Consider the following 22209-nt stretch of genomic DNA (forward strand, 5'->3'; position numbering starts at 1 on the left):
CTGGAGCCAACAATAAAAGCTCCTATTGGAAGTACTTGGAGGAGAACACTGTCCAAGCTTCACTGATGCATGTGGGTGACTTTTATACACATCCTAGTTTAGCTTTTCAGAGTAAAGCAGGTAAGTTTCAAACTCACTTCAAAAAATTCTGCAGAATTAGAATTTCTAATTTAAAAAAGTCTGCAGGAACACCTAACCACCTTAATATGGTACAAAGAAGCACAGTAGTTAGGAAGAGAGGGTGAATTTTGATTTCTTCTGTTCATTTGCTTATTCCAATTCAAGCCATTGTTATTTACTTTTCAACACCATGTTGCATGATGACCAGTAGACAACACTGTGCCATTAAATTGATGCACATGAATTTTAGCTATCTGTATTCACATTAATATGTTTAGGTAACTACTTAGCCCTGTATGCAGTCACATCACAGCTTGTAGACTCATTTGTACAAATATTTATGTTCTGATTCATGTCAAAAAATAATGCATTGAGATTGGTATGGTGAAGACTCGTCAGAGTTAAATGTATATAACAGATGTTGTCTAATGGCAAGACTGAGAAAAGATAATTTATTGCGAAATCCCATCTCCTAGACTACTGGGAAAAGGGAACAGATGAATGGTGACAACCAGAAGCCAGCCTCGGTTTGATTTGAAATTGAGAGACTTTATACTAAAGAGGAATGTTACAGGTGTACACCTATATGGAATGCCATGCAATTGCTTGTAATCCTGGGTGTAAAGTACTCTATAAATTGCTTTAGTGATGGATGGCCCTAAATTAAAAAGAAGGTATTAAGGTAAAAAATTGAGTTGTCAATAGCTTTTATAGACTTCAGAGCTGATCAGCCTTCAACTCCAGGGGTTTAGTTGAAAGTGCTGGTACAGAGTCACAGGGAGCTTGAGTGTACACTGAGCCCCTGTCAGCCTGTGTTGACAGACCTGGCCTGGCACTTGATGTAACTGACAATGGTGTAGCTGCAGTAGTGAAAGCCAGCGACCTTTGGTGTTCTGGTGACTAGTGTAGAGCTGGGTCAGAGCACTTTTTTGACCTGCACTGTCCTTGAGACATATGAACATTATTTTGCATTTGTATTCCTATGTTACCTGTAAGCCCAGCCAACGTGAGCAGGGACCCCTCTCTGGCAGATGGCACCTTCACTGGTCTCCACTGTTGTCCCTGCCACACAGTGGCCAAGTTCAGCATGTGAGACGGAGGATGACCCTACTGAAGAATACCTTAAAGCAAGGGTTACTTGTATGTCCTCTTTGAAAGTTCACATAACCTGGCTGAGGAGGAAATCGAACAAAGGTCTCCTATTCCCTAGCAGACTTCTGTAGCTGGCTATTATGCAGGAAGTAGGCAGCAATACCTCTCCTTCCCATGTTTCTAATGAAAGAGATTTTTACAAGAAAAGTTGTAAGTATCTGCTCTTGGCAGAGCAATGCTGGATTTGGAGTGGTGAAAACATATTCTGTCACTACAGAAAATGCTTGTATGAGATCTTCAAAGACGTGGTTTATGAAGTTTTGTAGCAAGCTGAAGACATTATTTTAGTTAGGAGTGGGGGGCTCGTTTAAGAAGTACAACAGAAGCACGTTGATTCCTGCAATAATCACCGTCCCATTCCGTGTTCATACTGGAGACTGACATCTCTCAATTCAAGGCTGCACAACCTCTCAAAATAGCAGGAAAATGTGTAACTGATATAAAATATTACCATGAAATTCAGTAGTAGGAAAGATAAAGTGCTAGGATTCAGTCTGAGGCTTTGCTCTTAGGTAAGGGTGTCTTGATTACTGAGGAGCATAAGAGCTATATTAGGTGAAGGTTGTAATTTTTCCAAAGAAATAAATTGTGTCAAACACTTCCCTATGAGGTTATGAGTGTTGAGCTGGGGGAAAGAAATTCTGGAAGTAATTAGATTAGTTATATAAGCATACATGACTATTCTTTTCCTACAGGGAGTATGCTGTAAACAGAGTCCATCCAGCATGGCTCAAAGGCTTGTTTGTTTGGTTTGCTTTTATCAGTTTGTAAGGGACACTTGTGAGCTCATAGCTTCAGAGAGCAATCACATGGAGGGTCTCTGGCAAGCAATGGGAAGACACAGATCACAAATCTGAAAATGCCCATCAATGACAGTCTATTTCTGGTCTGTTTCTTAAGAGGACAGAAATCTTCAATTGATTTCAGGTTTCACTCACCAGGGTGTGAGGGACAGCAATGGGGGAAAGAGAGGCAGTATTCTTCTCAAAAATCTCAGGGAAGATGACAAAAAGATAACTAGTTCCAAAGAACAACAATTCCAGTGAAGTAATTCACTCTTCTCCAAGGGCTTACCTGTTTGTACATTATGAACTGCTGCCACACCAGGACCGTGGGCGATAGTAGATATTAAGTCAAAATGATACAATAGATCAACTCAAGGAAATTTTGAAAATGAAATAGAAAACTTATGGAGACAATATAAATGCCTCCTTAGTGTGAGGAGCCAGACTAGAGCATTACAAAGGGGTGGTACCTCCTTTCCTGCTCGTCTTGCATCATGTCTGGCTAGTCACAGGCAATAGTATTGCCATGTTTTGTATTCCCCCCCCCCCCCCCCCCACCTCTGCGAAAAAGACCATCATCCTTCAGAAACTAAAGGATCCAGTCTGAAGCATGACTCTGAGCATAGAAGGCTTATTTATTTATTTTAAACACATCCATTTTTCTGTGGTTTATCTCCTAATAACTGTGAATACTTTAGTGGGCAACATCAGCTAATTTCCAACTGTTAACAGAAGTGGAAAAGTCAGATAGACAAGCCCACTCCATTATTTAATTCCAACAAGAAATAGTAGACTGGCTCTTGATCCATGTTCAACATGCTACTGGTTTTTGCTCTAGGATGCCTGATATCTGTTTTCCTTTATTCCTTTTCCTCTTGAAACTGATTTCAAAGAAAGACAACACAGGCCTAGGTGATCCTGCTCACCTCACTGTGTCCCAGGCAGATTTTGCTCTATGATTTTCTAGCTATATAACATAACCTGGTCCATACCGCTGAATGCCTTTCTTTTTTTTTTAAAATAAAAATAAATTGGTTGGGCCACAGGTAATATAGGAATACAAATGCAATGTCTGATTTAATTATTATCATTCTCTAGATTTGTGCAACTATTTGAAAATATAAAAATACATATGGAGAAATCAGGATGGGTTCACATCTGTGCTATCAGAATGCTGTGCTTGAGGCTAGTAGAAAGGAAAGGAGAGCAGCAAGGTTACTAAGGGCAAGTTAGAAAGCTCTGACTTGGAAAAGTAATTCAATCTTCTCACCTGGAGCGTGTCTGTTAAGTACAAGCTATGAATTGCACTGTTGTAGTTCTGAATGGTATTTAAGAACTGCAGTGAGCTGTTGTACCCAACCAAATACCATGAAGGGGAAGGGAGGTCAGTGTATGTGCTTGGGTGCCTACTGAATTTGTCACTTTAAAAGTGTACATTCTCTGAATACTACCGCATGCATGCTCCTAAGCAAAAGTCATCAGTGGGAATTGGAGGGTTTGATGCCAACAAGTTTATCTCCAATGTTATTTTATGTTTCATTGCCCTTTTCTGAAATCTTGACCAAAACGTAGTACTTCTTTTCCGTGGCAGTGGTTTGTCTTTGAACCCGCAAGAGGAAGGCCATGGGTATAGGAATTTGTGTTAGAGCACTCTAAAAGCACAGCATAACCGCATCACAAACAATCTGACTTGGAGGTCATTAATGCCAGACTCTAGTATTGTTATTGTGCTCTGTTATTGCTCGAGTGCTGGTTGACTACAAATTCTGTTTATTATACTTTCAGGAAGGTTTCTACTCTCATACTTCCCAACACAAACAAGTCTAAGTGTTCACTATTAAAGTTCTTTCTTCACTAGATAACTAAGCCATTAAAGTCTGTAAGACAAATACCGTAAAATAGTTCTGATGGCTAATGTGAGGAAATTGAAACGTGTTCACAGCCACAGAAAAGAAGCTAATAATATGAGGATTTTGTATACATGCACCCACAGATGCACACAGGCACATATATATATATGTACCCACACTGGTGGCTAATTATGTTGAAGATCATTTAATAAGCTTGACTCTTTTGGATTCTTGGGTGGCAATGTCCATATAGGAATATATAATGTGAATTGTGCCAGTCCAAGGCGACAAAAGAAACCCTTCTAGCTTGTCATGACCTGTACCTAGTAATATTTCTGTTATGTGATTGTCTCATCTGTATTTCAAATTTCAAGATATCTTTAATTTAAAAAAATAAAAGGTTTATACCATCTTTTCTTCCATACTTCTCTTTCTGTTTGCAGAACAACACCAGCTGCAGTGTTGTGTAAATGTAAATGTCAAGCTTTTGGAGCTTTGTTTAGTGTATCTGCCGTGTACTGTGTTGCATCACAAAGCCATAGCAGCCTGTTCAGCCTCTGGTCAGGACTCCCTGCGCTGTGCCCCAAGTATTTCATAGCAGATCAAAAACCTATTATAATGCCACTTCATTTTTATTTTACAATTATTTTCCTAGCTCTTTCCAGATGACAGATGGGATTTTAACTGTGATTGTGTTACAGTTTCTTTCTTGTTCTCTTAAATCCATACGCCAAAATTTTATTTTGCATGATGCTGAGTCTTGTGAGGCAAATCACCATCTTGGTCATGTTGCTGTGATCCCAGTATAAGCTTAATAGTAAAATGTGTTCCACTTATTTTTGAAAGTGGACAATGTTATCCAGTAGTGTTGGCTGATAACAGTCTACTAGAACTGAGAATAACTGACATTTAGGCCAGTATATTTTTTTTTTCTTTGTAATTTACATGTGGTTTAACAATCGTGTCAGCATTTATCCTGGTTGGATGACTTTGCTTCCTTCTTTTGCATGACGCTGGGAAAGCCTTTGTAGCTATTATCACGTTCCCTGATGCCTTCATGTCTGTTTTGCATCCAGTTTCCTATTTGTCTGTTAAGGTCATGTCTTGGTCCTAATCTGAGCATTAAATGTATTTTGCTGGCTTGCACTGTGTGCTCTTCTCTTACGTGCAGAATGTCATCTATTGAATTATTGTGCAACTCCTTTATATGGCACTCTTACTCCCCTTATCACCTGTAGCTCAGGTGACCCTGTACTCAGAACACTTTCCATTACCACAGTTCTCTCTATAATTCCCATGAGTGCTACCCTGCATTTAGGTTTCCCTCCTATTCTACGTTCTATTTGCTATTCATTTTTTTCCTCTTCATTTTTGTTCTTTCTGTGGTTTGTTATATTTTGTAAATTCTCTGCTTTATTTATGTTCTTCACTTGGGACATGAGCCTTGAGCTTTGCTTATTTCTTGATTAAAAACTTTTGTGGTCATTCTAAGGATTCATGGAAATTTAAACAAATCTAAACAGTCACTGTCCTGTCCCCGCAGCCTTTATTCAATGTCCCTTACACATGCATGCACACACACACACACACATGTTTTTTCCTTCACTAGCAGTAGCGCTTATGCAACCAGGTGCCAGCTCCTGGAGCTGATCTTGCTGAAAATTAATCCTGAAGAGGAAAGAGTTGAGATTAGTTCAAGCTGTAACAGAGCCATGGTTTGATTGTCCCTATAAAAACCTGTAATGAAGTTGGTTCATCTTGTATGTATGGGAGGACAGTTTCATGCAGTTTGCCAGTCTACTGTCTCTATTACTGAAGAGAGCTATTTACAGTAAATACAACTTTTGGATAGGAAATAGATTTATCTTTTTTTAAAGATACATCTTCCCGTTCTCCCATTCAAATGTGAAACTTGGTACATGGTGCAGCTGCTCTTTCTGGTATGTTTCCTTTCTGCAGGTCTGTGTTCTTTACTTCAACCTCCAAGGGCTTTCCAGTACCTCTTTTGTGTCCACAGGCCTGGAACAGGACTCTAATCCATACCTGTTGTTCTCTATTAAAAAAAAAATGTTCTCTGATTTTGTATGCATACAGGAACGATTTCCTTCTGACACTTTTTGAAAACAGAGGAGAGTTGGCACCTTCACTGCTTACCCTGTGCCATTGTTCCCCTCCAAGCACTGTCCAGCAGCAGAGTTAAGTGTTTCACTGCTGAGGTTACAAAACAGCATGAATGCCACCCAAAGAGCTGAGCAGACAGCAGCTGGTGCTGCTCTTATTGATGGCATTACCTGAGTTCAGGAGTCTTCCCTGTCCTAGAATTGTATTAAGATGTCTCCCATTGTGAAGGTGTCTGTCAGAACAGAGGGAACAGTTCTATTAGCTGCCAGGTCTCCCAGACACTATACGTCGGTCATCCCAGCCCAGGGAAAGCCTGGATCCCAAAGGCTACAACCACCTTGATGTTGGAGAGGAAGAGGATGAGCAGTGTGGTTCTTTGCTTTCACTGTTCATCTTTGCAGTTGTTGGTGTAATGACAAGTAGAGATGGCTTGGATCAGCAGCATGGTGTTTGTTTTGGTTTGGTTTTTTAAAATACCTCTATCTATCTTTAAAATTAGTGGTTCTATTTATAACTAATTATTGGCAGTACTATGTGCAAGAAACGGGAAACAAGAATCTCTTAATGGGGGTACTTGCTGCTGAAGACAAGTGTCTCTCCTGATGATAATATAATTAAGAACTTTTTGTAGTAACCGACCCTACCAACCATACACTTAGTAAAACTATTGACCCTTACACAAAGTATACTCTGGTGTCTGTGAAAGTATTTGCCGCCATTGCTTAAATTGCTTCATGATGCTGTGAAGGGTAACTAGTTTGCACCTCAGTCTGCTTTTCAGCCATGTCTGGAATAGTCAGTCACAAGTAACAGCACAGGTTTGGCATAGAAGGTGGTTAAATAACTTTTTCTTATGAGAGAATTCTGTTCTAGCAGTGCTGACTGCTAGATTCATTTGTCTTTTACCTCACTAAGAATGCATGTACTTACAGTGAAAGGGGTGGGTGACATGACCACCTGGTGGGGCTTATTTTTTCAATGGGTAGATAATTTGTCTGTACTTTTGGAATCAAATGTTCCAGTACTGACACTGCAGCCTGAAGCACAAACTGAAAGAGCCAATATAAACCCAAGCTCTAAGATATCTTTTTTGTGATTTCATCACATGTGGTATAATCAGTCATTATATGTAGTATCCTATGTCCCTAAACAGTTTGAGAGCAGATCCTGACTTCTGTGAGTAGTCATACCACTTTATAGCATGTTTAGCAACTTCTTGAGCAGTTCTTGGTGTTTTCTTTCTCGGTGGAGTTAATCATGATAGTGTTTACTTGCATTTCAGCCATAATTAGGAAACTTTCTAACCACTCTTGGAATGATGAATTTACACTGTTCGTGTAAATAGACTCATGTTTTGTTTGAGAACATTTTCTGGTGATTCTCACACATTATTGAAAAGTCTTGCATGATTTTAGAAGGACACTGCAAATGTGAGCTAAACATTTGAGCAAATGCCTCCTGGAAATGAAAAATAAATGAATATAGAAAAGATTTAAAGCTTTAAATTTCCATCTGTGTCATGGTGAGATCTGGGTGTTAACAGCTTTGTCTCTTGGTCTTCCCTCTCTCAGGTTCTTCCTCTCAGTCTTGCAGAGTCCTGGTCCAGCTTCATTTTCACTATTTTCATGAGCTGTAGCATGCAAACAGTAAAGAAGAAGAGTTGGCTTTTGGAGATTGTTGCTTGCTTTCCAGCTGAAATAATTTCCTCTGACAAGCCATTTTCCCTTGCTGTATCCAAATTACTATTTTCCAGCACTTATTTACCTAAGTACATTGATATGATACTATGTGGACAATCTCCAATGTTGTTCTAGCTTGGCTGTGGTCAGTCATCCTTGCTACTGCTTTGAGCTGGTTTGGAGAGAGGGAAGTGTGAATGAAGGAAAGCAGGAGGGAGGGGGAAGAATCCCACATCTCCCTCTGCAGCTATTCTCAAGGAGAGACAGAATACTGTAATAAAACTCCAAAAGCTTTGTTCAAAGCAAAGCAGAGCTACTGTCTGAAATGTATTCAAAGCTAAATTCTCTTGCCCCTCCATTGAACTTATTTTGTGTAACAGTATTTGTTTTGACTGTGCATGAGAAAAGCTTCAAGCAATGCAAATAATGGCTGCCTTCTGAAACCCAGATAGAAATAAACTGGGCACACTGTAGAAATGTAAATGTCACTAAAATCTCAAGTGGGTTTAAGATACTGCTTTGCAAATTCACAAATTTGCTCTCACTTACCCAGGGCTTATGTTTGGGAGGCTGTGTTAAGGGGAGAGAATTTCACTTTAGAAAAACAGTTTCCATTTCTACTTGTGAAAACAGAATTAAACACCAAGCTGAGAGCTCTTTACCCAGCCCTGATGCCAGTCTATTTAACTATGCCAGTCAGCGGCCTCATGGCTTTCCCTTTCCAATACCAAGCTGCTGTCCCCTTGGAGACATAGCTGGTGCTTCGTTTTGTGGGGTTTAATAATAGTAACCAGGGGAAGGAAGGAAGGAAGGAAATGCTCTCAGAGTTGCAATAGGGCTAATTTCCTGTCTGACTGCCATTTTTCTGTATTCCTTCCACCCTCCCCTGCCCCATATTATCCCAAGACCTTTAGTCTTGACTGAAACCTTATTAATATTACAGCCTTTAGACTACAGCAGCAAAAGCAACTGTGTGGTTCACAGAAGGGAAGTGTGACTGCAAAGCCTGATGTCCTTGATTTTTCCAAAAGGGGAACTCCTTACTGATTGCTATTATATTAGACTAAGATTTTTACAGGACTGCAACAATGTACAGTTCTCTTTAGTCTTATCAGGAGAAGATAGATAAATGTTAACTTGCAAAGCAAATTTCCAAGAATACAAAGGATATGATAGAGCTATGACTTAAAAAGCTGTCCTTCCTGCACTTCTGAACGAGTTGCCTCTGAGTTGTTCATGACCTCACCTAACAGTCAGGTTTGTATCTTTCTTCTAAGGAAAACTCTCTAAGGATTGCTATTTCTACCAAGAAGGACATAAATATGGTCCTGGGCAAAGTACAGTGAATCTGACTATTTCTTCTGTGGTGTCCACTTCTGAAACAATACTTCCTAAAGGATAGGACCCAAAAGGTAGGATTAGTTCAATATAATTAAATCTCTCCCTACTCCCCAACTCCAAAATTATGCACGTCTACTTTAGGATCCTTTAACTGCAAAAGATAACTTTGTTTCTGATTAATATAATGGAGGAGCTCTGTGTCTGCAGATAGGTGTTGCATTTAGTCTCACATAAAAAAATCTAGGCTACCCATGTATGCTGACACTTTCTGATGCTAGCAGCAATCCTGCTTGCATGTGGACTCCAGAATTTAAATCGAACCAGTCCTTAAAATCCTTAATTTACCTTGTCCTGACAACTCCTTGCTTCTGTGACTGCTATACAAAATGACTAAATGGGCATAAAGTCAATCTTAGTTCCTAGTTCCAGAGTCAATGAAATCTGGTGCTGCAGTTTCTCCAAATGCTGTTGTAAATTTTATTAAAATGGAAAGCCAGACACAGTAAGTTTATCTCCAACTATAAAGTATATTCTTTATCATGTACTGCAGCATTTTAAAGAGACAGCTGAGCTATGGGAAGACTTCTGTCACATCTTGATAAAGAAAATCCTAGAAGGCTTTGAAAATAATAAAAATGTTATAAAACCATATTATGGTGTGCATGATAAATCACAGGCTATTTTTAACTTTGATACTTGCTGGTGGATTAACAGAAATACTGTAGTTTTATTGAGATTAGCATTAATTCTAGTAATAAATCTCTGGGGGAATATGGAATAAGGAGTGTTATCCACCTGAAGATGATCAAAATTATTTTCTTTCCAAAATGTTTTCTATTTAAAATATGTCTCTTTATATTTATTTCATTTATATTTATTTCATTCCCTCCTTGGTGTTCACATACAAGATTACTTGCACTTTTGTTGCAAGGGAATCAGGGTGTTATGTGATTTGCAAACACTAATGGCTATGCTATCAGTAATAAGAACAGACATAGAAAAATGGCATGCTGATAATCATCTTGAAAATGTAGGGGCAGGAAAGCTCTTTACTTGTCTTGCACATTAATATTAAAAATTTGCATTATGAACACGTTTCACTTAGACATTCTCAAATGTTTTTGGCTCCAATTTCTGATTCCTTTGCTACTGGGACATAGGCTGTGACTATAGGGCAATATTAATGAATATGTACTGAAACTGCTGAGAATATTTTTACAGAGTTCTTTAAATTGTAATGAGGGAGGAATGATACTTATGAAAGTTTGTAAATGATTGTGTGATTGAAGACATGGTAAATTTCTCCTGGAGATACACAACTTGCTTCCAGTGAAAACTTTGCAAATTGAATTATCTTTTCAAAACCTGGCATTTTATGCCAAAAGCCAATGAGTCAATAAAGTCCCTCACTTGCTTAGAGTGTAAGGCATGATTAAATTGCTCCAAAAATTGGCTTTTTAAAAATAATCAGACCACCAAATTTTTGTGTTTTACCACTATAATGGATGAATGCATCTTCCACTTTCAGTCTGGGAAAACTGTTAACAGACGACTTAATGCCTTTTTGAAAAGTTTAAAGTGACTTTTAAGAAAATATCAGGATTACCAGAAGTCATAAATCATCAAAAATAACAAACACATTACTTTTCTAATTGTCTAGGGATGATTGTATGGACTTTATTTGGACCATTAAATGGACTTACTCTGAGACTTCTTGTTTCTCAAGTTATTTGAACACTTAAAATAATGTGGGTTGTTTAGTTTTTTGTGGGGGGGGTTGGTTTTTTTTTCTTCTTCTCAAAGCATAACAATGACATACATTGTTTCTGTAGCTTCTAACTGAGGATACATTGATAGCAATGACTTAAGTGGTATCCCATTAAATGGCAGAGCTGGTAGATTCAGCAGCCAGTATTAACTATATTGGGGTTTGTCACAGGACAGGATCTTGTCTTTCTTTGCTGCTACCACGTATCAGGAAAAGGTTGTGTCTTGTACTCTAGGTCTAGAAGTGACTGCTTTTGTGTGAGTTGTTGGTTTCTGAGGAGTGGTGTCCTGAATGGTCCTGGAATTTAGGAAAATTTACTGGCAACCCTGTTGAGTGGCACTGTAATGGCAGGAGATGGAATTTGTGCCTCTGATTTCTGGGGTACTAAAATAAAAATAGTATTAAATAACAAACCTAGGCAATCAAAAGTTCAAAATGCCAAGCTGATTACCTCTGTAGTCTAAATTTGGTCAAATTATCTCCTAAATATTATGCATAGTTTTAAATAACATGATCAATAATATGGTTTTTGTTCTAATGCTCCTGACTTGTGTATGTGCACAGGTTGGTGGAGAGCAGCTATTTAATATTCTGTTTGCTCCTCCTTGCCCAAGTGTGGCCCTGTGCCACATGTTACTTCATGACAATGAAAGCATTTCCTGAAGGCCGGCTGCCTAATTTCTTAATGGACACTCTTATGCCATTCGCTATAATATGACATATCCACGTTAAAAATTATTACTGTTTTATAGGAAAGAAAGTGAATCACAGAAAAAATAGTTAAAGTGTCCATTTATGCTGCTGTCCAGTATAGGATGCCTAAGATTTACTTTTTTCAGAGTACTTAGCATTATGTATCAATTAATATGCTCAAAATATAACTCCTATTACTTTCAGTTGCAGCTGCAAGTACCCAGTGCATCGGTGAATAAGCCCTTATGGTTTCAAATTGGGAGTCCAGAAAATGAGGCAAAATAATACTAGTGCCTAACTATTAATTCAGAGAGCATTACAGAGGATTTCTTTGAGACAAGTTCAGAATCTGCCTCTTCACAGCTGCTTTCAATGATTTAAATCATCAGACTACTTCTGCAGTTTTTCCTTAAAACCATTTCTCATTCATTATATAATTTTTAATTTTTTCCAGTAAGTGAAGCAGTGATCCTGTTGGAAACACCATATTCATGTTATGCTGATTCACTCACATCTTTTGCAAGTTCCATCTTTTGAACTAAAAAAGGGAGGAAAAATGAAAAAAAATCCCCCAAACAAAAGACCCCTCCAAAAAACCCCAAACCCTCAACCCAAACAAAACCCCCAAAACTTCCTTTGGGGAAAGAATTGTGTGATCCTGTCACTTAAAAATTCTGAAAACTGTATACCCAGGCCGAATTCCTGTTTTTCTTTATTCTTGTGTTCAATTCTACAATTTTAATTGCACATTTTCAATAATATAATTTGTGTGTAATTCAATTTTTGTGTTTGGAACCCTAAAACTTTAAAGTTAGGGTTGCTGATTGTTCTAAGAAAGGCAATATCCAAAAGTTACCTAACTCACTAAGCACCTTAAATGCCCTTATAACTGCGTATTTTTGTCTTCTAGTTCACCATTACACAGCAGTGTAGAAAACTGTCAAGAAGCAAGCTTGCTGTCAGTTATAAACTTGTAACATTGTCTCTGTTAATTAAAAGCATTGCTTGGAATATATTTTGTTAGAAGTCTGGTATGATAGCTATCAGATGTTTCAGAAGATATAAAGGCCTTTTTCTTGAGAATGTATGTTTATAGTTTGAGATGGACTCTTCAAAGTACAGCAAAGTTTTGCTACTGTCAGTTTTCACGGGTGAAAGTAGCTTTAATAACAAGGTAGATATTTTCTTCTCTTTAGACCCAGTGGAGCAAAGTCTGTTGACGTTAGGATGCAGCATGATGGTTGGCTAGTGTCGCTAAAGGCTTCAAGAAGAGTGTGGATTTAATAGGGGAGTAGGGTATCAGTTTCTTTGGATTCAGAGGAGTAAAGCTCATGATTCAAGATCTGTAAGCAGCTTTTACTATTTCCGTTCCTCAAGCTGTGGTTAAGTAAGACTTTGAACATGCCAAGAAGGGAATTTTATTGCGAGAATTTTAATGAAAGGAGTAGAATTGGATTTTGGTATGATAGTTTGATTGGTTTCATAACTCGGCAATCAAGTACAGAATGAGGTTTAAAAACAGGAATACGTGGGTTTTAGTGACTTTCTGACTGTCTCTGTAATTCTCTCTATACGACACATCTGTTAACAAGAAAATGTTGCTTAGTTTTTTGGTATATTAATCATATTTTTTGATGCATGTCTAAACATTGGGGTCATAACTGAATAAAATCTATCCAAGAGAGAAAAAAATCTGTGAAACACTTTTTTCTTCCTAAAATTACTGTCATCATGTTACAGATCCATTTATAGCATGCTAAAATAATTCTAATTCATAAAGCTCAGTGAAACAAGACCACAAGTTACACTTGGTGCTAATTTATATCCTGAACATGCTGCTAGCTTTGGTAGAGTTGGTGCAGGTGATAAATTGTTGCAGAATTGGACCCTTCTGATTACATTTCTCTGTTTTTCTGTTGAAAGCCTGTAACTACAAAGAATTGTAAAACCTGAGACTGATTAGAAAAGAATCCTTTGACTGCTTTTGTCTTGCTGGTGTGCTGGTTTTAATTAGAAATAGAAAGTTCTGGACCATAGGCTAAATAGCCTTCAGGATCTTATTTTTCTGGACTCCAGCCATGTCATATCCTGGCTGTCATGCTGCTCCCTTTGTCTCTTAAGAAGATGTAGGGCAGAAAAACTGTTGACCCTCACGGCATGGCATGTTCCTCCAGCTTTCTCTTCATGGCAGAGCAGAGCCTGTTGAGCAGCAGCTGTCCCCACTTAGAGCCCTGTTGGTGCCAACCAGAGCAGGGAAGACCTCCGAGAACCTTCAGAGGATGCTGATAGTGATGGGGTCTACAGGGTGCCTAAAAGGGTAATGTATGGGACACTGCGTAGGCAAGATGAGTGTAAGGAGCTGTCCTTTCCCTGTTTCCCTATTTTCCAGCTTTTGAAGTAGACATGGGTTCCTGTTCTTCATGATCTTGCCCCTCCCTGGCAAAACAGGATTCTCAAGTTCCCATCTCATTCCCAGAGTACAGATGAATTGATTTATTTACTTATTTTCCCTGGAGGACAAGTCTTCATTCAAGACCAAGCTAGGGCTTTGGGATTCAGAGTTTTGTGATGGTATGATGTGTAGCAGGATGTTGTTGAGCAAGGTGCCTCAGACCTGATAGTGCTGGGGCTGAGCCCCTCTAGATATGTTACATGTGAGCAATCAACACCCATCCCCCTACCCCCAAACAAAATGAATTCACTCCTGTATTAAATAAACCTATCTTTACTGCTGTGCTTTTAAGTTTTTCCTTTCAAGTGTAAAGAAAGATTAGATAAAGCCTGAGGAAGCAATAGGGATAGGTTTTTTTTCAAAAGACAGGCAGTTTGGATAATGAGAGAGCTTAGCCCATAAAACAAGTAGCTGACTGGATCTTCAGAGGAAGCACAGCAGGGGACAGTCTCTGCTTCTGCAGTTCAGGAGAAGGTATTCTCCTAAATTGAAATGCTGGATTTAAATTTTCTGTTCCAATTTAGGGCCTTCAATACTGTGATTGAAGTCATCCCTGGTTCCTTTTGTGTGAACAGCTGTATTCTCCAAGATGAAGTCTTGTTAGAGGGCAAATTGACATGGACGTATCTAAGTGTGAAATAACGTTAATGTTTTTGTGATGCTAGAATTAAATGTTATAAAAATAGTGGGAGTGTAAGGCATTGATAATAGGAGCAAAGAATGTAAAAAGTTAATAGTCAATCAAATATGTCCTTGGCTGAAGAACTTGGAAGAAATGCCTATCAACCAGCCATATTCTGTAGTCAGCAACATTACTTTTAAATGACAGTGCATTTTCAAACACATCATTTAGCTTTTGAATGCCCTTCAGAATATTATTGGTGGGTTTTCTTCTCCTGGAGACTGCAGTAAGTTATATGTTTGTTTATCTTACTATTTTTATACAGGTAAAACAGCTGGTGGCATAAGTGGACACAGCACTCTTGCACTCTTCAGAGTTGCTTAGTCTGTTTTAATTAGAGGAAGGCTGCCTGGAAGATGGACAGAGTTCTTGTCTGAGCACTTTTTTTTGGTTGCATTTTAAATTCCCTTTGTTCTCTTAAAACAAATTTACAAGTAACAGATATGACATACACTTTTAATATAAAATAGAACAATCTGTAGTTCAGTGTAAAATGACCACTACTTAATAAGCAACTGCAAAAACAGAAACCTGAAGTTCTCAGATGAGTTTGGATTGCAAATAAAATGACAACATTCTGAAAAGATTACTAATTTGTAGGGTTTGCTTTGTTCTGCTTCCAGGGACTTCTACAGACCTTTGTGTTTTAATCTCTGAATATTCATGCATTTAAAAATATTGTGGGGGTTTTATTTTCTTTTAAGTCATAAATATTTTTTGACAACGTTGTGTGCTTTGTATAAAAGCCATATACTACAGATATATGATAAACTATATCCTTTATATTCTGTAGATATAAAATAACACAGAGTTTACCTTAATCAAAGATTTGTCTTGTGTTAGAGAATAAATGGAAATTTTTTTCCTCAAACTGTTAGGTCTGGCCAACACTTGATTATATCTTTTTTTAAAACTCTTTTTAAAAAACTTTTGGTTGGTTGTTTTGGTTTTTTTTTTTTAAGAATATTTAGTTGAAAGAAAGTTGGGAGGCATGGATTTGAATGTGTTTCTATGTGTGTATTAGAAAGAGGCCGGGATGGGGGGAGCTCAAGAACATGCAAGGTCTGAAAGTGCTGTGCAGCTAGGCTAAATTGTTACCATGACACTGAATAATAGTGAGGTGATGAGCTGAATTTCTAATAGCATTGATGGTGCCGAGCAATCCTTGTCTTCTGCCAGTAAAATATGCAGAAGTATTCCACAACTAAACCTTTTTTTTTTTTTTCTTCTCCCTTAAATGCGGCATGGTTGTCCTGCAGCTGAATAAGGTAGAGATGAATTGTGTTGAGAAGGAAACTGGGTAGGGCAATATATACTCCTGGGCTCTTCCACTACTGTATATATGGCATGTTTGTTTTAAGCTGTAAGGATTTTCTGAAAAGTAAAGGTAGAATTCAGGCTGTATCAAGCCCCATGTGTTCTCCTCAGGTTCCGGAATCCAGACAAAGTGTAGCAGGGTTACACCTCTGAAATGCAGCACACTAGCTTGATTTATCCTTTTTTCTTACCTGAAAATTCAGGCTTATGAAAAGGCTTAAATTAAAATTACATGTAACATTTGGATAACCTGGTAAGAATTCCTGTTCAGTCATAGCCTGCTGTCTTTCTATCATCTGATCTTCTACCTCTGCCATGCCATTGGCCTGCTGAGTAGCTTATATTGCTTACCTCTAATAGTGAGTTACATGAGGTAAGGAAAAATTGATACAGAATGTTGGGAAGATGAGATGCCTGGATAACAATAGAGCAGATCTATTACTCCACCATTGACTCAGGTTGCACCTGAAGGGTGAGAAATGCCATCTTGTGTCATCCCTGTCTGATAAAACTTAGTAGTGGCAGCAAGCGTAAAAACAGTTTATCCCTCTTTGGCTCATTTCACTAGATGAGCCAGTGTCTGATTTCAACAGTTAGAAGATGATAGTTTTCAGACTTTCTCTAAGCATGCACTTTTAAAATACAGAGTATGGAACTAACAAATTAACATAATGTTTAAGTCTGTTACCTATTTGTGAGGTTTTGACTTTGAAGCTCTTATCATAGGTGAAAGCACAGCTTCATCAGCTACATGATGTTCATTCACCTAACAAACAGTTGAGCAATATTCATGGCACAGCCTACCCCAGCACAACTAGCTGCATTGCCAGTACAGAGAAACTCTTACTTGACGCTGGTATTATGTAGCTGCATTAATCTTTGCAAATTAAGGTTTAATCAGCCTTCTCCACAAAGGTTTGACTTCTTATGACAGAATTAGTTTTTAAGACCTAAAATTTAAAAGGGTTGCTGCCCAAACAACCATATTTTCCCCAAGGTTGCATCTCCATAGGAATGTATTGGAAGGGTTTGAACTAGATGGCTAATCTGCAAGGTCTTTGTCATCAGAACTAGAATTAGTGACTTTGGCCTGTCACAATGATTCAGACTTGTAAGACAGTTCCATACTGCCTTTGACATCCCTGCCAGGCAACAACCATGTTAATTTTGGACAGAAATTTGCAGGCATGACTGAAATTTGCACGAGCTATGTTTGACCTAAAGCTGATTTCAAGAGCATTTTAAGTTCAAGTAAAACACTTCTTAAGGCTCATGGAAAAGATGTGCTTGCAATATTTATTTGCTTTTATCATTTGGTGGATGCATTTCTTTATGTAGTTTCTCTGAGGTGAAATTAGCTCAGCCTAAGGCTGGGCTTTCTGCTGCTGTTCACGGTGATCTCAGCTAGAGTCACACCTTCAGTTCTTGTCCCTAGGGGCAAATAAAGTGGAATCTCATATCTCTCCTTAAAGAGAAGTGTGTATTTGTCTGAAAGGCATGGGTTTAGGTTTTCTCTAAATTAAGTTCTGGAAGAAAAAATTCAGGCTTCGCCTGCATTTGCAGAGAACAGTTTCATGTGGCTCACTTACAAGCACCAGCAGAGCATCTGCTGCTGCTGCAGGGGTCCCTGTTGGCTGGGAATGGCCAGCAGGAGCTGTGGGACCTGCTGTACACTGTGAGAAACTCATGGGCACTTAGAGCACTTCTAGTATTCCAGAAAATCTATATGACTGTATTTCACTTACCTAAGAAAATTTAGAGGGGCTGTAGCTGCCTGTTGGACAATTGAAGAAATTACTTTTGTTATGCCCTTAAAAAGATGTCATACAAGCATCCCAGCAGGCAGGTGAATATGTGGTGAGTCACAGAGGGAGGGAGGGAAGGATGGCTGTTGCTGGAGTGATGTAATGATGAAGTGTCTTTAAGATAAATTTCCGTATAGAAAAAGTCTAAAAGTTAAAGATTATCATATTTTGTCTGATGTGGTGTTTAGAATCAAAGAATGTAAGAGAAATGCTTAAAACAAGACGCCTACCCCCATCTCTGCCTTTCCTTAAGCAATATAATTCACTGTAAATTCCTCGGTGCTTTGGATGTATTGAAATGGTTGACCTTTTCATGACAGTTTCTCTCCAAGCCTCATTCCTTTTGTTCTTTACAGAGTAAAGGTGAGGGGTGGGAAGGGGATGGAATATTTTTCATTTGTCTTAATTGGAAACTTTTCTCATGCCCACCATGCAAATGGAAGGAATAGTTTCAGTCCCAGAAAAAATAGATGCTTGACCACTGGAGAGAGAAATACGCAATTTATTTTTTTAATTGGAAAAAAAATATTTTTGTATCTTATTAGAAAACAGAGCTTTGTTACATAACTCCTTATGAATAACTAGTCCTTAGAGAGGCATAAACTGCAGTCCGGAATGATGTAACACTGGTTGGTCGTAGCTTCTAACAAAAAAAGACCCTAGGTCCTGCCCCCAAAAGCTTCTTCCACTGATTTGTTGCTTAGATATTTCCTTATGATAGACAACTCATAGTTAGAAACTTCACTAAGTTTTTTTCATTAGTCTCCCCAACAATACTATGGTTTTCAGCTCAAGAGCTTTGGCTTGCGGCTGTAGTTGAGCAAAGAGGTGAATTTCCAGTGGTGAGAGGTGCTGAGGAGTTTGCAGGACCTGTGTAAAACTACAGTGCTCTGGAGGGGTAATGCAAAGGCCAAACACAAATTGGTATCATCTTTGGAAGTGTGCAGGAAGGCAGCCAAGGAGTGTGAGCTGGAGAAAGCCTCCCCAGTCCTTTTCTGTTCTGCTCCTGGGGATGATTTGCCCCTGTATAGAAATGAGGACAGCTAATTCCTTTAGTTTCAACCTACTTACTGTCTTGAGGGATTGTACCTGGATAGGAAAGGCTTGCCAGGCCAGGAACAGTATTGGTTATTAAATGTGTGGCACAGTACTAACCCTTTCTGGATTCCACATATTAGGAGCTCCGCAGTAAGCCATAACATTAACTGGAGTGTATTGGCTGCATGTTACCAGGTACCCTGAGTCGCTGCAAAGAGGATGAAGACATCCAATACAAGGAAAAGAGGGAGAGCTTTGGTGTATATTAAAGCAGCAGGAATGAAGCAATGTAGCACACAAGGAATATAGGGAAGGTGCCAAGTACAGAAAATGCAAAGGGTTCCAAGATGTAGTAATAAGAAGTACTGGGAAAGTGTAACGGGGAGAAAGAAACTGCAGAAGCAACAGATATTAAGTGAAACCTTTATAATATATAGAGTATGATATGTAAGAGAGGAATCTGAATTTGGTGAGGTGATGTAAAGTGAAAGATTTCTTCAACAGCTGAATGTATTAACCTGCAGTTAATCTCACTGGAGTGTAGGAAAGTCCAAAGAAAGTTCAGCGAGCCTTTATCAGAGTTGCACGAATAAAAAAAAAAAAAACGCCAAACCAACCCCCACTCTCCATTCCCTGTGATGTATGTCAGCCCTTTACACAAAAAGGCATGTGCAGCACGACTCAAGCACCTCTGGTGAGATATTTGCGTTGGTTGCTGAGAATGATTATCTCTCATAGGGAAGCAGTTGCAGCCTTCAGACAAAGGAAAGCCCGCTGTACAATGAAAAGGGTTGAACATAAAACGATACGTCACACTAACAAGCAGTGTAAGGATTTTTAGAGCCCAAATAATAGAGAGAGTTTGGACTTTTCTGACCAACTGGCAGCAACTGTCTCCTGAGAACATTTAGAGAGTTGCACAGGGATTAATTATAAACGCACAGCTTGATTTCCAACCATTGCAAAACATCTGCTAGGTATAGATTGCTATTCGTACGTATAGTATTGTGCGAGAGCGTCCTGGAGCTTACAAAAAAACATGCTGGAGCCATGAATCAAACTGGGTCATGTGACAGAGGGGAGGTACCGGGCTGGCTCCCAGCCAGTGGCAGGAGCTGATGGGTGGAACAAACGGGGCATAAAAAGACTAATATGACTAACGGATCCTGGATGCGTGGTACCCTTATTTGGATCTACAGGAATGTAGGCTCTAGCAGTTCTGCAGCTCTACCAGCCTTTTGCCTGACACTGGAACTGCTGCTCACAAAGTAGAATCCTGCTGCTCTGTGGTAGGAAGGATAGAGAAAGAACATGGCCTGCATTTTGAAGGTAAATCTCTATCTGTTGCTTGAATGCATTGTTAGAGAGCCCCTCGCTGTTCAGAGGCATGGATTCAGTGTGGTCCTATTGCATCTTCATTGTCTTTTTGAATACTGGCTTTGTCTGGCAAATGAATATGGAGAGATTCTGCAACGTATAGCTGTGCTCTGCTTCCCTCTGCCATTCTTTTCCTTTTTCCCTGCATTGTCAGAACTGCGAGCTAGCGGGAAGGAAACAGTGTACCGAATAATAGGAGGGGGTGAGGGGCTCTGGTTGTTTCAGCTGACTTTGAGCTGAATTCCTTCAGGAGCAATAGCATTCGGGCAACAGACTTCCAGTACAAAGGACAAAACGGGGGAAGTTATTTTTTTTTTTCTGACCGTGCAGCATTTACTGCTTTTAAAGCAAAGGTTGCAGATGTACACAGCTGTCCCAGTTGCTCCTTAAGCACACACTCCTCTGCTGAATTTACCCAAAATCCACATGCTCCACACAATTATACTTAGCATATAATCGCATTTGCTAATTAAGTGGCATATTTGATGGAGGGATTTTCCCCTTGACGCCAGCAAATATAAGCGTAAACTTACCGTGTGATCATATGCCTTCTCCAGCCTGCTTTCCTCACCAAGATAAAAGTATTTGCAACAAGCATGTCGTGGAGATGGAGGGAGCATCACTAGCACTAAGTATTGAATGAAAGGGGAGGAGGCGGAAGTGCAGTCAGTTGAGAACAAACAGCGTTTGTTTCCTTACAGTGCTGTCACATGCAGGGAGTCACTCTCCTGTGCTTGGTTTGAAAGTGGTTTGTTTCAGATTTGTTTGCTATCTGCCTTGCTCCTTTCTGTGTATATTTTGAATACATTTGTGCTCTGTTCCTTTAGTAAATAAAACTGATCTGTGAATGCTTTGTTATTTTCAGTCTGATCTTCTAACAAAGGGTTGATTATCTCAAACTTTGGGATGGCCTCTCATAGCAGTTGCCTTCACATATCAGCAAAATGGATAAATTGCAAAGCTTCAAAGCGGTCCCCAAATAATAAACATTCATGTGTCTCCTTGAATCTAATTCTTATAACTTTTTTTGGGTGTTCAACTTTAAAAGCGACTTATTTTGCTGCACTGTTTTTCCCTTTCAATTCATTCTCTACTAGTGGGTCTGTGATACATGGATGTTCTTTGAATTTTCTTTTGTGAGAATGTAGGTTGTGGCAGCTTATATTAATAAATATGGCAAAGTCTGCCTCAAGTGCAGAAACTTCCCTGAACTAGCAGGTTCTGCTTGGAGATAGGTGGTACAAACTCCTTTAAGCAGACAGCACTGACGCAATTCAGAGTTAAGTTGTGACTTGGGATAAGGAGATATGAGCTCTGTGAATGGAGCCTGGCTTCACAAAGATAAGCATGTGTACTCCTTTTTAAACGCTCCCTGAATAATTTTACTTGGATCTGCAAGTGATCCAGAAGATGGAATTTCTTTTTTTTTTTTTTTTTTTGACTATGTGGAGAGATCACATGCAAAACTGTCCCTAACAGTTAAATAAGAATATCCTTTTACAATAAAACTCCAGTGTCTCTTTCCCCCTCCCACTTGTTACCTCTGCACAGTCTGGTGACACAGCCTGCCACAAGGATGACTTCTGCAGGGCCTTCCTTTTAGAGTTTGAATTATAACACAATAAGCACCTTCCTTTTGCCCAGGCCTTGAGCTCCATTTGGTTGTAATTCTGATGATTAAATCAATAGATAAATTGGTATTCCTTGACAGCCAGCCCTCTGCCAGCTTAATTCTTAATCTTGTTAATACAGGCAGGTGCAAGGATAAAAAGTGAAATAGATATGTGAAGATTAGCTTTGCCATAAGGCAGGCTGGACAGACATCCCACAGGAGTAATTTAAATGTCTAGATCAAGATACTTAACGGTGTATAAGTTTTTAACGTAATGCCTACAGGTACTCAAGCTTTTACCATAACAAGGAAATTCAGAATAATATGCATATTTGATGTGAGGCCAGCCTAATTCTTTACTGAAAATACAAACCTGTTAGTTACACCCTTCTTCCTTATGTTTGTCCTATCTTCTTT

The 22209-nt window shown here is 39.0% G+C and overlaps 1 protein-coding gene across 3 annotated transcripts in view; it reads left to right on the forward strand.

Annotated features, from left to right (window-relative positions):
• Window positions 1–19924: 19924 nt before the first annotated feature.
• The window catches only part of ST6GALNAC3 (ST6 N-acetylgalactosaminide alpha-2,6-sialyltransferase 3), a 225103-nt gene continuing 222818 nt past the window's right edge, over window positions 19925–22209 (forward strand). For all 3 annotated transcript variants that reach the window (XM_074832294.1, XM_074832295.1, XM_074832296.1), the window contains exon 1: window positions 19925–20132. Coding sequence is in view for 1 of the 3 variants with exons in the window: in XM_074832296.1 (XP_074688397.1) it covers window positions 20115–20132 (18 nt within the window). In the remaining 2 variants the exon portion in view is untranslated. The remainder of the gene's footprint in view (window positions 20133–22209) is intronic.

This window comes from Strix aluco, chromosome 8 (assembly GCF_031877795.1).
Source record: "Strix aluco isolate bStrAlu1 chromosome 8, bStrAlu1.hap1, whole genome shotgun sequence".
In the NCBI taxonomy this organism is placed as follows: Eukaryota; Metazoa; Chordata; class Aves; order Strigiformes; family Strigidae; genus Strix; species Strix aluco.